Source organism: Mesocricetus auratus, unplaced genomic scaffold, assembly GCF_017639785.1.
Source record: "Mesocricetus auratus isolate SY011 unplaced genomic scaffold, BCM_Maur_2.0 Super-Scaffold_4256, whole genome shotgun sequence".
NCBI lineage: Eukaryota > Metazoa > Chordata > Mammalia > Rodentia > Cricetidae > Mesocricetus > Mesocricetus auratus.
In genome coordinates, this window is record NW_024429182.1 from 4122550 (window position 1) to 4137211 (window position 14662).

General features: G+C 48.9%; 1 protein-coding gene across 1 annotated transcript in view; it reads left to right on the forward strand.

Annotated features, from left to right (window-relative positions):
• The window catches only part of Ablim1 (actin binding LIM protein 1), a 144365-nt gene that overhangs the window by 22238 nt on the left and 107465 nt on the right, over positions 1-14662 (forward strand). Inside the window, 2 exon segments of the mRNA XM_040742308.1 lie at positions 11243-11426; positions 14072-14181. Coding sequence (XP_040598242.1) covers positions 11320-11426; positions 14072-14181 — 217 coding nt within the window. The 5' untranslated portion in view covers positions 11243-11319.

The following is a 14662-nucleotide window of genomic DNA, read 5'->3' on the forward strand; positions in this document are numbered from 1 at the left end:
GAAAGGCCTGGCCACGGTGGTGGTACTGTCACCCCCCTAGGGGGGGCAGGGGGTCCTGGGGTGTATAAGACTATCACCCCCTGGGGGGCGTGGCAGGAGGTCCTGGGGTATATAAGACTATCACCCCTGGGGGGCGGGGCAGGGGGTCCTGGGGTGTATAAGACTATCACCCCCTGGGGGGCGGGGCAGGGGGTCCTGGGGTGTATAAGACTATCACCCCCCTGGGGGGCGGGGCAGGGGGTCCTGGGGTGTATAAGACTATCACCCCCTGGGGGGCGGGGCAGGGGGTCCTGGGGTATATAAGAAAGCAGGCTGAGTGAAGAGAGCAAACCCATAAGGAGCACCCTCCATGGCCTCTGCATCAATTTTGCCTCCAGGGTCCCGCCCTGCTTGAGTCCCTGCCTTGACTTCCCTTGGTGGTGGAGTACGACTTGAGAGTTATAGGCTGAAGTTAACCCTCCCCCCCCATTGATTTTGATGACGATGCTCATCACAGTGGAAACTCTAAGACAGTGGCTTCTGGACTGTGTGAGTGAGAGACAGAGGGTTCCTGGCTTGCTGGCTGCCAGCCCAGCTTCAGGTGCAGTGAGAGATTCTGACTCGGAAGAGTAAGATGGCAGAACAGAACGCTCAGTGTATTCCTCTGACCTGGGCATGTGTACACGAGCATACACAAACACTATACTCACATACGTGTGTTTGTGAGCATGCACACACACACGTGTGCGCATGTGCACACATATGCACACACAAACACTACACTCACATACATACAAGTGTGCATGAGCATACATACATGCACACGCTCACACACAAGCACTATACTCACATTCATACAAGTGTACATGATCATACACACATGCACACACACGAACACACAAACAAACATACACTATACTCACATACATACAAGTGTGTGTGAGCATGTACACCCACACATGCACACACATGTACACACACAAACACTATACTCACATACATACAAGTGTGTGTGCATGTACACACACGCACAGACACACATACACAAACACACACACACACTGAAGTGTCTATCTAAAACTATTAGAAAGTATTAACTGTAAGCTGGTGGGTTAGAATATCTATTTAGGAGTTAGTCTTTTGAAAAGTCAGGCTCTGTGGAAAGGGCTCAAGGAGAATGTCCCATCTCCAACAGCACTTTTTGCTGTCTTAAGATTTGTAAAACGTTTCTAAGATCAGCATTGTTCCATGTGGAAATGTATACTCACAGAATGCAAGATTTTCCGTGGGAGGAGGCCACAAACATTGGAAGAAGGAAGGAGGCTCGATTATACAGACTAAGCATTTTTGCATTTAGTTTTTTAGTTAGTTTTTTTTGTTTTTTTTTTTTTTTGGTTTTATGAGACAGGGTTTCTCTGTATTGTTTTGGAGGCTGTCAGTCCAGCCTGGCCTCGAACTCACAGAGATCCGCCTGCCTCTGCCTCCTGAGTGCTGGGATTAAAGTTGTGCGCCACCACCGCCCGGCTAGTTAGTTTTATTTAAAGTAAATTTCTATTAGTTATTTAAGAGATAGCTATACTTATATTTAATCTATGAAATGGAAGTCTGGAAAGTTACGTTGATGAACATTTTTATTTTTTAGCGGGGTGGGCAGGGTCTTACTCTGTAACCCAGACTGATGTGGAATTCATTATGTAGCTCACCTAGCCTGTCCTCTCTGCTCCTTTCTTACCTCACCCTCCTGAGTCCCAGGGTTGCAGGCATGGGCCACCACACTTGAGGCTGGGTGGGGCTAGCAGCATCCACGGGGGGGGGGGGGGGGATATGTAGGGAGGATGGACTGGACTAGAGAGAAGGGCTGGTGGGGGGGCCGGGGGAGTGGGGGAGGGCCACAGAAACAGATGGGAGAGCAAAGTGAGTGTCACTCTTCAGGTATAAATTCGAAGGAGTGCATTGGGAGGTCTGATAGACTGTGAGACCGCGTCTCCTTGCTGGTGCAAGTGGCATGCGTCTGTGGTCTTACATTTTTCTGTAGGGTCAGTTTTCAGACACACATGGAACTTTCTCCTTGATGTACCAGATTTCAGAGGACGCAGAGATGCAGCAGCTCAGCGTGGGGCCAGAAAAAGGGGAGGGACAGGAGGGACACAGGCCTTAAATGACGTTTGCCTGCTGGTCCAATATTCCTAGGTGTAGCCAGCTGTGAGATTTAAATCATGGACATAAGCAAGGTTGGCCATTTTAAACATAGAGAGCCTCCCTCCTTCCCTCCCCCTCCGTCCCCTGCCCTTCCCCTCCTTCCCCCTCCTCCCCCTCCCTCTCTCATACCCTCTCCCCTTTAGTGTTCAGTATCAGAACAAGGGCCTCGTGTGTGCGCGCGCGCGCGCGCGTGCGTGCATGTGTGTGTGCGCGTGCGTGTGTGTGTGTGTAGAAAGCACCCCACAGTCAATCTGTAGTCCCACCCATCCGTGTGTTTGTTTCCTGTGCTTGTTTTTGGTCCTAGAGCTTCAGTTAAAGCTAATTTCTGCTACAGTTTTTGAGCTTCAGGCGGCATCTTTGTTTCTTGAGCTGCTCATCAGCAGTTTTGTGTGCATGTGGAATTCTGCAACAGATTCTAAAGTAGTACTGTGTCGTCAACATTTTCGATTCCTTAATAAACAGAGGTTCCGAAGGTGCCCCTTCTAACCGGGACTCTCGTGGTCACATAGCCAGACTCTGAATTAACAAGAAGCCCCCAAAAGCACTGCCTTGGAGCCCATCCTACTGTGGCTGACCTTGTAAGCATCTTGTAACCTTGTTAAATGACTGTTGATTTCGACATGAATTTAGAAGTCAACGAAAAGCGGCTGCAGTCCGGTTTTTGAGGCTTTTAGCATTCGAGTCCAGGCGTTTGCAGAAGTTATTTCTGGCAGAAGCCGCCCCCGCACGTCATTGTTGGTGGGTGTTGCACAGCTATTCTGAGCTCTGAGCTATACAGCGATGGCCCTTCCGAGGCTCTGCGTCCAGCCAGCGAGGTGGGAGAACCCTTAGGAGCTGCTTTTATCTTCCTGATAAAGAGAAAATGGTGAGGGGGAAAAATGTAAAGAAGCCGCCCCCTAGAGGGGCTGGGAAGATGTTTCTACAGCCAAGTGTTTTCCCGTGCAGGACTTAGGGCCTGAGTTTGACCCTCAGCATCCACGTGACCATGCGTGCCTGTGACCCCAGCACCCTGAGAGTAGACACAGGAGCACCATCAGGCCAGCTGGCTGCCACCCCTAGCTCCGTTCAGCCAGAGACCCCTGTCTCGAGGAGTAGGATGGGGGGTGATGGAGCAGGACCCCGGGCACCCTCCTCTGGTCTCAGAAGTTTGTGCTTGCACGCACACACGTGTCTGCATGTGCGCCACACACAGCAAGACAAAGGGGAGGGAAATCTGGGTGTGGCTGCGCATGGCTGAGGCGGAGGAATGGGTGTGAGCTCTAGGACCACCAGGGCTACGCAGAGAAACCAAGGCCGGTGCGGACTGTGTAGGGGGAGACTCTATCCCCCAAAAGCAAACGATGAAAGCAAACAAACATGCGATTGAAGTAGGCGGGTAAAGAGGACAGGAAACATTTGGCGTTCTCAACCGGTAATCCAAGAGTGATGTGTGGGAGGGGCCCGTTGTTCCCTGCCTCCGTCACATGTGAGTCTCCAGAGCATGGAAGGCCTAGAAAGCAGTGGCGCATTGTGCCTGGAAGGGTAGGACAGACTGTGACCTCAACACGGGAAAAGTGGCATTCCGGAGCACGCAGCCTGCGTGTTCACAAAGGAGACAGCAACTGAGGCCGTGTGTCCCTATGTCCCTGTGTGTCCAGGACCATCACATTCTGTGATGTCTTTTGGGGGGGGGTGTAGAATTGGATGTTGAACCTAAGGTCTCACATATACTAGGCAAGAGCTCTGCCACTGAGCTACAGACCCAGCTCTCCATGTCCTGCGATGGGCTGACTAGACAGACAGCGTCTTCCCTAGAAAGTAAAGAGAGGACCCACCCACTGAAGGCTGTTGGTCCCCCGTTAAAGCCCCTAGGGATGGTGTTTTCCCGGGTTTCCTCTTAGGGCTATGAACCGGCCAGGCTCACGTGCAATCTGCAGCCTGCGGAGTGGCAGCCGCAGATGCAGATGGAGGAATTGTCTTCAGCCTGCTGCCCCCAACCTGAACCCATCTTCAGGCAGGTTTAAAGTCTGACCCCTTTTCACTTGGCAGTACTGACGGGCTGGACGAAGGTCAAGGGATGGGTTTGCTGTGGCACCCGGTGGAGCTGCTGCCCTGGGAAGGCTGGAGATGCTCCTGCAGCCCCGCTCAGGCCACTGAGGCACAGCCCTGCTATCCACCGGGTCTGACGCCCCCACACCGTGTTCCCCTCCCGTCCCATGGTGTTTTTACAGCCCAGGCTGCTGCTGCTCATTTGTTATTTTAAGACTTAAGCTTTTTCATAAAAAAATGTGCCTGTGATCATTTCACAGCTTTTATGTAAAAATTCTCGGTTGTACATATTCCCACTTGACCAGTGAATTTACTTGGAGGTTTGTAGAGTGAATTCAGGTGGATAGCATCAACACAGGGCTGTTTGTAACCATGTTAGAGATAGAGGTGGTGGTGCAGGGCAGGGTCCAGGAAGACTGACGCTGAGGAGTGCTTTAATAACTGATCCTGGAGGAGAAGGCGGCGAGCCCAGCCTCTGGGCTGGCGGCCTGGGGTTTTTAGTGAGGGGAATCTGATTTTTCCTTGGAATTATGTGAAAGTTGGGGCAATATACATATTTCCATCGAATTTAACCACCTGGGATTTTGCAATCATGAAGATGTAGAACATTTACCCTGTGATTTCCTTTAAAAGCAAAATATTCAAGGGCCGGTGAGGCGACTCGGAGTTAAAAGGACCTGCGGTTTGAGCCTCAGGATCCGGTGGAGGGAGAGAGCCAACTCTCCCACATTGCTGACCTGCACACATGCTGCGGTATGTGTATGTACACAGAATAATAAAACAGTGGTAATGGGCCTGGAGAGATGGCCCAACGGTTTAGAGCCCTTGATGTCCTTCCAGGGGACTCATGTTCTGTTCCCAGCTTCCCTGTCAGAAGGCTCCCAACTGCCTGCGACTCCAGATCTGAGGGACCAAACTCTCTGGCCCCTGTGAGTACCCATATACTTGGCATGCACACATATGCACACATATGCACACAATTGATGCACACACATTTTTTTAAAATAATGAAGTAATAAAATGTTTTAAAATTCTTCTAAATTCACTTAATATTCACTTTCAGAAACTCTGGGGAGAAAGAGCAATGTCTGAGCCGGAGTGCCATGTCTGCGACTGTCCTGCAAACACAGGATGAGTGTGTCAAGGCCGCGTACCATTCATTAGTAAGGGACCTTGCAGCATGGTGAAGCTGCTTACTAGGAGAACTAAAGGCCCGGGAGTGCAGGCCTTCCAAACAGACTGTCACAGACACCTGCAGGGCAGGGGGAGGGCTGGCCAGACCCCATCAGAACCATAAAACCAAGTGAAGATCACGTGACTCGCCTCTGGATGGACAAGGCCATGAATCCAAAGTCTGGGCCTGTAAACAACACTAAAGCCCTTGTCAAACACACATCCGGTTCCTGAATGGTGAAATGACCCTGTGAGCTGCTAGTTAATGAAAGAGTGTGACTTTTTCCCTTTTCTTTGTGACCAAGTTTCGGATAGTTTCTTTTAGAGATTTGTTTTTGCTTTACAGGTGTGAGTGTTTGCCTATGTGTATGTATGTGTACCACGTGGGTATAGCACCTATGAGTATGTATGTGCACCACATGGGTGTAGAACTATGTGTAGGTATGTGCACCACAAGGGTATAGCACCCATGGAGACCAGAAGAAGGTATCCAGTCCCCAGGAGCCAGAGTTACAGATGATGTCAGCCCTTGTGTCATGTCTGGGACCCCAATTGGAGCCTCTGAAAGAGAAGTAAGTGCTCTTAGCCACTGAGCTCTCTCTTCAGCCCTGACCCCAGCTCCTCCTAATTATGTAAACATTATTTTAGTTTCACTTTATGTGTGGGGCGTTTTGCCTGTGTATGTGTCTGTGTGCTACGTGTGTGCCTGGTGCCTGCAGAGACCAGAAGAGATCATTGGATCCCCCACAACTGTAGTTATAGATGGCTGTGAGGTATCGTGTGAGCGCTGGGAATTGAACTTGGGTCCTCTAGCAGAGTGGGCGGAGTTTTTAATGACTGCGCTGTCTTCCCCAGCCCTTGCTCCATGTTTTTAATACGTTGTTATCTTAAATGTGAGCTTCCACTGATGTGGGGGTGCTTTGAGAAGTTAGGTTCACCGGGAAGGAAGCAGAATTGGGGGGGGTGTCTGGGAAAGTGGAGGGACCCGGGAAAGGAGTTCTTGCTTCATGGATGCCGAGTTCCAGCTTTTCAAAAAAAGCTCCATTCTTTGAATCCTGTGGGTGGATGGTATATCACTACCACAACTGTGTGGATCCACATACACCAATGAACTGTAGACTACCACTCTGTGTACATCCGTACACATGCCTCAGAACTGTCCAATTAAAAATGACTAAGATGGTAATCAGATGTTCTGTGCCTGTTATCACACCTAAAAGGAAATTTTTTTAAGTGAGCTGATTGACAAGAGTATAAAAGTCAATTCTTCTCCCCTTTTCTGAGAGTCAACTTAATAGTCCTGTTTCGTGAGCCCTCTCTTGGTGTCTTTAAAAGCGTGTGTAAAATTCTTTACTCAATGACCTTTGTTCTCGCTTGGTGATAAATCGCCAGTGATGACTGGTCTAGCCCACCGTAGTGCCAGCCCTGCTGACTCACCAAACCATGATTTGTTCGTCTGTCTGCTCCACTGATTGGAATCCAGACTGCCCTGGGTTCTTCAGTGAATTCTTTTCCTGGCGACACAGCACCATTTTAATAAAATTGCTTCCCTGTAGGAGGGGCAACGCCAAAGCAAGATGTTATGGGGAGGGATGGATCCCCAAAGACGTTTGCTGAGGCACTAGCCTGGCCGCCTGAAAATGCTGGTGTACGAGTGAGAGAATGGATGTTGTCAGAGATCTGAGGCGGGGAAACAAGCCTCTCTCAGGAGCCTTTTGGAGGGGGGTGGAATTATCACAGAGGAGCCCAGAGGATGGGGCTGCTGGAAGAGGCTGCATTTCAGGAGGGCATGCTGTCTGTCCCCTGCTCAGTTACAGCCACGGTCTCAAGCTTGCAGGACACACTATCGACCCGACCGGCGGTTCTCAACCTGCGGGCCAAGACCCCTTTGCAAACGACCCTGCCACTGGGGGTCGCATGTCAGATATCCTGAATATCAGATGTTTGCATTACAATTCATAACCGTAGTTAATTTACAGTTATGAATGGACATAGTGTTATGGTTGGGGTCACCACAACAGGAGGAACTGTATTAAAGGGTCGCAGCATCGGGGACAGAGATCACTGGTTGAGAATCCTTTGCTCAAGGATGGAAGTTGAAGTAGGAGGAGGTCTGTTCCCAGGGAGGCATTGTGGGGAAGGAGTTGGTGTCTGGGAGTTCCCTGTGCTTAGGGTCCTTGAGGAGGAGACAACAGAGGGAGGAGGAGGAGATTTTAAAAAAAAGAGGTTCCAATTATATCGCCACCATTCTAGGCTTAGGTGATGCCGTGTTAAGTGGCTTCTAAGTTCAGCTGCACGGACTTTCCCCGTCACTCCCTGGTATGTGTGCTGGAGACTCTTGCCCCTTTTAAACAATTTGTCTTATTATCTAAACTATCATAAGTAATGCTATAGTTGTTGGGTAAGCTGGCTTGGCTTTGAATTTTAGAGAGAAGCCAAATGGAATCCCAACAGGGCACAGCTTGCCGACTCTCAACCGTGTGGCAAAGTCACTTTGTAAGGCTGTGTTAGGTTCTTGGGATTGCAGTTTAATTAAAGAGAGCCTGTGTCAATTTCATAAAACCCTGTGAGGCAGCCTGCACAGATGCACCCAAGGGAGCAATAAGCAGAATGGACTTTTAGAGGACTCGGTTTAGCTCCGAAACGGGCTGTGTGTGGTCTGTGTTAGCCTGAGGGCCGCCTTGGTCTGTTCATGAAGCCGCTGCGGTTTTTATCCCCAGCCCAGGTGACTGGATGAGAGCAAAGAGAATGTAGAGACTCAGTACATCGTTTGCCACTTCTCACAGCTACGAGAAATAGTTTTAAAGGAACAAATGAGTCATCCAATTTGCCGATGACTCCCAGGAGTGAAATTGGTGGGAACTTGCCAAGTATGAGACAGGATTCAACTTAATTATCCTGAATTATACTCTGTATCATCAATATTAGACCATGCTTGCAGCTTCCTGAAGAAAAGAACCAGAGGAGTATAGATTAAGACTCTGTCATCTTGAAGGTGCATTCCTGTGAGATGACTCACGAGGACTTCCAGAGTGTTCTGTGATGACTCCTACCAACCCCACCCCCGCTGTGACAATCTGTGGTCAGAGCTGGACTAGTCCTTGAGTGCCTGGTGTGAGAGGACCCTGAACGCAGGAAGAGATGCTGACAGTTACAGGAGGAGAAAGCCCTTCTGAGAACTGATGATCATAGCATTCTTTATAGGGTGGCTGGTTTCCAGCAAAACCAACGGTCCCAACTTACGTTACTTAGTTACAATTTTCAAGAAGGAAGCCAGAGCTGTGGAGCTTTGGTCTAAACACGGGCCAGTGAGTCCTCATGGAAAGCTTGTGTCATCCTGACTCCCAGAGTTCTACGGATGGAGGTAGCGGGGAGTTCCTGAGGCCATGACCTCACTGTGCTAACACTGCTGTGTTAGAACCTTTCTCTACCCTAAACCCTTAACACCTAGGAAATTTGTATGCCACTCTGAGTAGCTAAGTATTTAAAATAAGTATATAAGCCAGACATTTACTGGTAAAAAATCTTAAAGAAATACAGCTTAAACAAATTGTTGTACATGTATTTTCTACCATTTATTGAAATCTAAGGTGAATTTGTATACTAGTAGGATAGTATGCTTGTTTGTTTTTTACATAAAGAATTAGGCATCAGCTGAATATTTGAGCTGCAATACCAAAAAGCATCTTCAGTGTTCATCAATATTTTGATTTTATAATCATCAGTGCTGAGAAAGCCATGTTTGTATAAATACATAGTACAAAATGGCAGATGTTTACAGCCATCTCAGAAGTTACTGGAAATTCTGTCCTGATGTCAAGCCAAAATTTATTTAATGGTTGTTCCTTGTGAAAATCTAGTCAGTGACTAAATCAGGAACTTAAAAAAAAAATCAAACATCCTAAAACAGTTCAATCTGAAGATACACTAATTTGATACATGCTGAACAGTGACAGTAGGAAAATGTCTTTGTTTCCATTATTAAACCATTATATGTTTCTGTAAGAGCAGAAAGCATTGCACGGACAGAAAAAAAAACCCACTGCAATCCCTAGCACACAGTAGTTGTGAACCTGAGTGGAGGTGTGTCACTCAGTATGCTGCTATAGCACAAATAATAAAAACCCAGAGACAGATACTGGGGTTCAAGCTGAAGATCAGAGAAGCAAAGCAGCCAGCCAGTAGCTCCTACCTCTACCAAGGCTGAAATGGAGATCCTGTCTTCCTGTGACTGGAAACTGAATCTCACATGAGACCCTTGGCTTCTTCCTTATGTACCTCCCTAGTGCTGGGATTAAAGGTGTGAGCTCTGTTTCTCCTTTAGACTGATTCACTCTCGTGCAGCCCAGGGTGGCCTTGAACTCACAGAGATCCATCTGCCTCTGTCTCCTGAGTCCAGGCACTAAAGGATGCACCACCACTGTCCAGCTTCTGTGGCTAACTAGTGTGGCTGGCTTTGCATTCTGGTCCCCGGGCAAGCTTTATTAAATTGTAAACAGTGTGTGCATTTGTCCTGTTTGGATGAGGGCAGGCTCAGGGCAAAGGGCGCATGTCTGTTCAGAGTCAAGGCTTCAGGGAAGTCTCACACTGCACCGAGGGCGACTGCCACCTCAGACTCACTGCTCATTTGATTTTGAACTGATTTTAGTCCTAACATGTTCATAAATGTGGGGGGACGACGCAGCTTTGAGACAGGGTTTCTCTTTGTAGCCCGAGATGCCCCAGAACTCACTCCGTTGATTAGGCTGGCCTTGAACTCATGGAGATCCGCCTGCCTCTGCCTGATGTTCAGAAGAGTTTCATTGCTTCCATTTTCTTTTTTGCACTGCCACTATATTAAGACTGTCAATGAGTCATGGGAATTTATCAGTGTGGTCCTGTGTCCTCCCAGATCCCTAGGAGAGCAACTTGGTGACCGAGCTCACTTTCCCCCTGCCCTAGGGTCTGTTCCAGCTGGTTACAGACGATCAGAAAGGATTTTAGATGTTTCCCTGCCTTGTGTGGCAGTCACCTGAGCTTGAGTGCAGAGGCTGAGGGTGGAGGGGTCCAGCTGTAGCTGTGACTTCTCAGCATCTGGCAGGAGATCACTGTTATTAGGGAGCTGCTTAGTTTGTGGGCAAGTTGTGGCCAGCTCGGGTTTTGTCTGAACATGCAGACTAGTCCCGGGTCCCTGGAATCCACTCTGTCTATGTCACGTCTGTCATGCGCAGCTGGTGCCAAAACCCAGGCTCAACAAAGTGTCCTTTTTTTGTGTGTCCTGAGATCACAAATGACCCTTTCTGTTGGACTTGTCCCCTTTCCTGTCCCTCTGTCACCTGCCCATTTTCATCCCCCATGCATGACATACGTATGAGCCGTGCGTCCTATTTGCCATACAAAGAGCCAGTTCAAGCCCTGGCTGCCTAGTAGGTTTGTGAGAAAACAGTCTCTGGAAACTTCATCTGTTGCTGTTGCTACAGCAGGAATTTATTACTCAGCGATCTTGGCCCAAATCAGGTATCCATGTGGACAAGCTGTGGGCACCTTCCCCTAATAGCACTGCCGGGGACGCCTTGGTTGGCATCTGAGGAAGCCCGAAGGCAGCGTATCTTTCCATCAAAGACTGACTGATTGCCGCTGAATTTAGACATACCGCCGAGACCATGGAGACCCAGCCAGTGGATTGTACTTGTGTGAGATATTGCATAGCTTCTAGGGGAGGAGGGGACAGCAGGGCCTGATAATAAATAGCTCTTTGTGCCAGTCCCCTGCCCTGTCTCCAAACACCACTGAGAGCACAGGGAGCCTCCAGCATCTGGCAGAAGGCAAATGCTGCCCAGAAGTTTGGCAGGCGATGACCAGTTGTAAACTTATCTTTCTACAGTGTGCGGCTGCGACCTCGCCCAAGGAGGCTTCTTCATAAAGAACGGGGACTATCTGTGCACCCTGGACTACCAGAGGATGTACGGGACACGGTGCCATGGCTGTGGGGAGTTCGTGGAGGGCGAGGTAGTCACTGCCCTGGGCAAGACGTACCATCCCAACTGCTTTGCCTGCACCATCTGCAAGTAAGTGGCCGTCTTTCCCAAGCCTCTGGCTCCCTCCAACAGAAAAAAAAAATGCTGGCTTTTGCTGGGGAAGCTTCTGACAGCTTTTCTGGTCCCAAGTGGTACAAGGTCTTAAAATAGCCCCTTCCCAACGTGTCTCCTCTTGCTGTCTTTTCATTCTTGGTTAGAGCGCAGCAGAGTAGTGAAACTTTATTCGTATCCTCTGTGACAGTCGTTACGTGGCTGTACCTCATGCCTGATGAAGGGACCTGGACCTCCAGACAGTGGGGAAGGGACAGGGAGTTTCTTGGAAGGAAAAAAGCCGATTGGGGAATGCAGGTGATTGCATCGATGTGCTTCAGGTGACCTCTTATAGCTGGGCACTGAGGTATTGTACCCGCAGTCCCAGCACTCAGAAGGCGGAAGGGGGAAGGGTTGCTTGAGCTCAGGCATTCAAGACCAGCCTAGCCAACGCAGCAGGACAGCCTCATTCTGAAGATGAAGCATTATCTTCACTGTAGGCTGTTGGTTGGCAGTGTCTCATGGGTCAAATCATTAGGCTTTTGTTTTGTTTTGTTTTTGAGACAGGTTCACACTGTGTAGCCCTGACTATCCTGGAACTCACTGTGTAAACCAGGCTGACCTGGAACTCAGTGAGATCTGCCTGCCTCTGCCTCTCAAAGGCTGGGGCTGAGAGCATGTACCACTATGCCCGGCTACAGGTCTTTCTTTTAAAGAAAGTTTTGTTAGCTATTTGTTTGCATAGAGGCTAGAACTTCTGCTAGGTACCCGTGGCAGGGTTGAGGAACCCTGACAGTGACCAAACAGTCTACGAAACCTGAAGATACACCACTGATGGGCGTTTTAGGGACAACTTTGGTATCTGTATAGCACAGCTTAATGAAAACGATCACTCTGAGAGAAGGAAACAGACTTGGGAGGGGAATGCACTGTTTTGTTTTGCGAGTCAAACATAAAAGGAAGATGTCTTTGAGTCTCTGACTGGGCACATGGAATCTGGCTGGTGCCATAGAGGACATGCATTGACTGGAAATGTGGTCTAGGCTCAGGCAGGGTCAGCCACACTCTCGGGGTACTGCACAGAAAGGCACGCTTTTGTCAGGGCCTCACAAGAGTTGCCTCAGCCATGGACAACGAGCACCTGTGCTTTCCTGAAGGGTCTCGCTTGCCTCACCTGGTCCTGTCCCTAAGTGGAGGCCAAAGAACCCGTGCTTGTTGTATTGTGTTTACGGGCCCCTGGCACTCTAATACTCTGCACAGAATGGACGAGAGGCTTGTTCAAGCTTAGTAAATGTGTACTCACTTGGACCACCACATTGTGGTTTTATTTACTGACACAGTCCTAAGGCAGGTCAGTGAAGCCTATCCCTGCCTGTGGTCTCTTTATCTGTCCAGTGAAAGACACTGTACCACTTCAGAGAGGGAGCCACTGATATCCCGAGGACTTTCAACATTTGGAGGCATGAGACTATAGTCCCCCCCCACACACACACACTGGGTGACTGGTACCAATCATATTGTGGTATTAAGTCCAGATGTACCAGTGCGTGTTTATTATAGGTGATTACCAGCGTCAGGCCTTGGAGAGATGAGTTAAGGGGCTGTGGAAGTGCATGCAGGTCACGAAGCTTGGACCTGTACCAGGCTGGTGGCCTCCGACTCATTCATGTTGCCCGGTCTGGTGAGTCCCACATTTCCTAATTGACAAAGTCCCACATTAGGAAACTCGCATTGATGAAGAATATGGTTGGTGAGTTGGTTTGTTTCCGAGTAAGCTTTGGGGCCTAGCATTCCTGCAGTAGGCTCACTGTATGCGACGTTCTGTTACTGATGAATGTCTCTCAGGAAAGTAACTTGTCTTTCTGAGACGCAGAATGCTAGTGATTTTTAAATTCACTTTATTTTATGTGCGCTGCTTTGCCTGCATGTGAGAGCACCACGCGCATGCCTGGTGTCTGTGGAGGTCAGAAAATGTCACTGGATCCCCTGAAATGAGTTACAGATGGCTAGGAGTGACCGTGTGGATACTAGATACCTGGGTCTTCTGAAGGAACAAGTGCTCTTAACCACTGAGCAATCTCTTCAAGCTACTGATTCTCAAATAGATGTTGATAGTGACCTGTCCTATCACGTGTAGCTTATGAGAGACTGGGGTCCCCAGTGCTTTTCAAATTCAGATGTCCAAAAAGAACAAAGTAACTAACTCACTATAGTTACCAAAAACCACAGGGTAGCAAAAAAAAAAAAAGAAGGGCTCCCACTTCTCCTGTAAGTAATTCTCTTAGGGGTGTGTCCCTAGTTCCAGTGGGAATCCATGACATTTAAAATGCTTGTTTTCTAGGAAGAATTTCCTTATGGAAGTAACTGCCATGTGAGCCAACACCCCTCCACTGTAGACCGAAACTAAATCATGCTACTTTCCAACCAGGGAGCCTGCAGAACCAGCGCATTGTCTCACAATGAAGCACGTGTATTTGTTTGGCCCGTGACCAGCTGGCGGGTTGGGGCAAGGCTTCATTTCAAACATCCAGGCTGGTGCGTCTCCAAGAAATCAATTTGCACCAGAGGGGTATCAGGCAGAGGAGTCAGGAAAGAGAGTGAAGTCGCTGGAATGACTTTGAGGGCAAATGTCTTTCTGTCTCCAGGCGCCCGTTCCCCCCCGGAGATCGAGTCACGTTCAACGGGAGAGACTGTCTTTGTCAGCTCTGTGCACGGCCGATGTCCCCCAGCCCTAAAGAAGCCACCTGCTCAAGCAGTAAGTGTCCCAGCGGCCCGTAATGGAGATGTCTTTGTGGTTCAGAGGTAGCTCAGGAAGATGTCTTCCTTTGAAAAAATCCTGTTCTCCAACACCAAGCGTAGTCCTATCTAGGGCATTTCCCCCTCTTTGGAAAAAGCCATCATGCAGTGTTTACTAAAGCCCGGCCAGAGAGAAGCATCAAAAATATCAAAAATGGAATTAGACATCACAGTTTCCGTTTCGACAGCCAGCGAGGGAGAATGGCCGTGAAACTTTGCATTTATTTGGTATTTGCTGACTACCCAAAATGTGTGTCATCCTTCAGACTGAACATAGAGTCCTCAGGAAGCTTGCTGTCTAGTGAAGGCACATAGACCAAGTCCCACAGAAAACAGCCCATGTGTAAGAGATTCTGACATCTGCATAGGGACTGGATTCTGACTATCTGCATAGGGACTGGATTCTAACTATCTGCATAGGGACTGGATTCTGACATCTG